Below are 321 nucleotides of genomic sequence, written 5' to 3'. Positions count from 1 at the left end.
CTTCTCCTGTTCCCCTTCTCCTTTTCCCCTTCTCCTTTTCCCCTTCTCCTTTTCCCCTTCTCCTTTTCCCCTTCTCCTTTTCCCCTTCTCCTTTTCCCCTTCTCCTTTTCCCCTTCCCCTTTTCCCCTTCCCCATCGTGTCCCCCCTCCCAAAAAACCCCCTTTTTCACCCCATTTTCTCCCCCCAGGAGGAGCTGCGGGTGCAGGTGGGCGGCCTGAGCCGGCGGCTGGCGGAGGCGGAGGAGGAGAGGGACAACGCCAGCGCCCGGGCACAGCAGCTCCAGAGGCTGGTGGCTGAGAATGAGGAAGGTGATGGAGGAGG

The 321-nt window shown here is 60.7% G+C and overlaps 1 protein-coding gene across 1 annotated transcript in view; it reads left to right on the top strand.

Moving 5' to 3' along the window:
- LOC106900508 (rootletin-like) overlaps positions 1–321 on the top strand; it is a gene marked incomplete at both ends in the record, with an annotated part of 13,597 nt that overhangs the window by 9,171 nt on the left and 4,105 nt on the right. The window contains one exon of the mRNA XM_014962595.1: positions 188–308. Within this exon, the coding sequence (XP_014818081.1) occupies positions 188–308 (121 nt within the window). The remainder of the gene's footprint in view (positions 1–187; positions 309–321) is intronic.

Source organism: Calidris pugnax, unplaced genomic scaffold (genome assembly GCF_001431845.1).
Source record: "Calidris pugnax isolate Ruff unplaced genomic scaffold, ASM143184v1 scaffold1504, whole genome shotgun sequence".
Classification (NCBI taxonomy): Eukaryota; Metazoa; Chordata; class Aves; order Charadriiformes; family Scolopacidae; genus Calidris; species Calidris pugnax.
The sequence above is the reverse complement of the archived record's forward strand: the minus strand, read 5'-3'. Positions and strand labels throughout refer to the sequence as shown.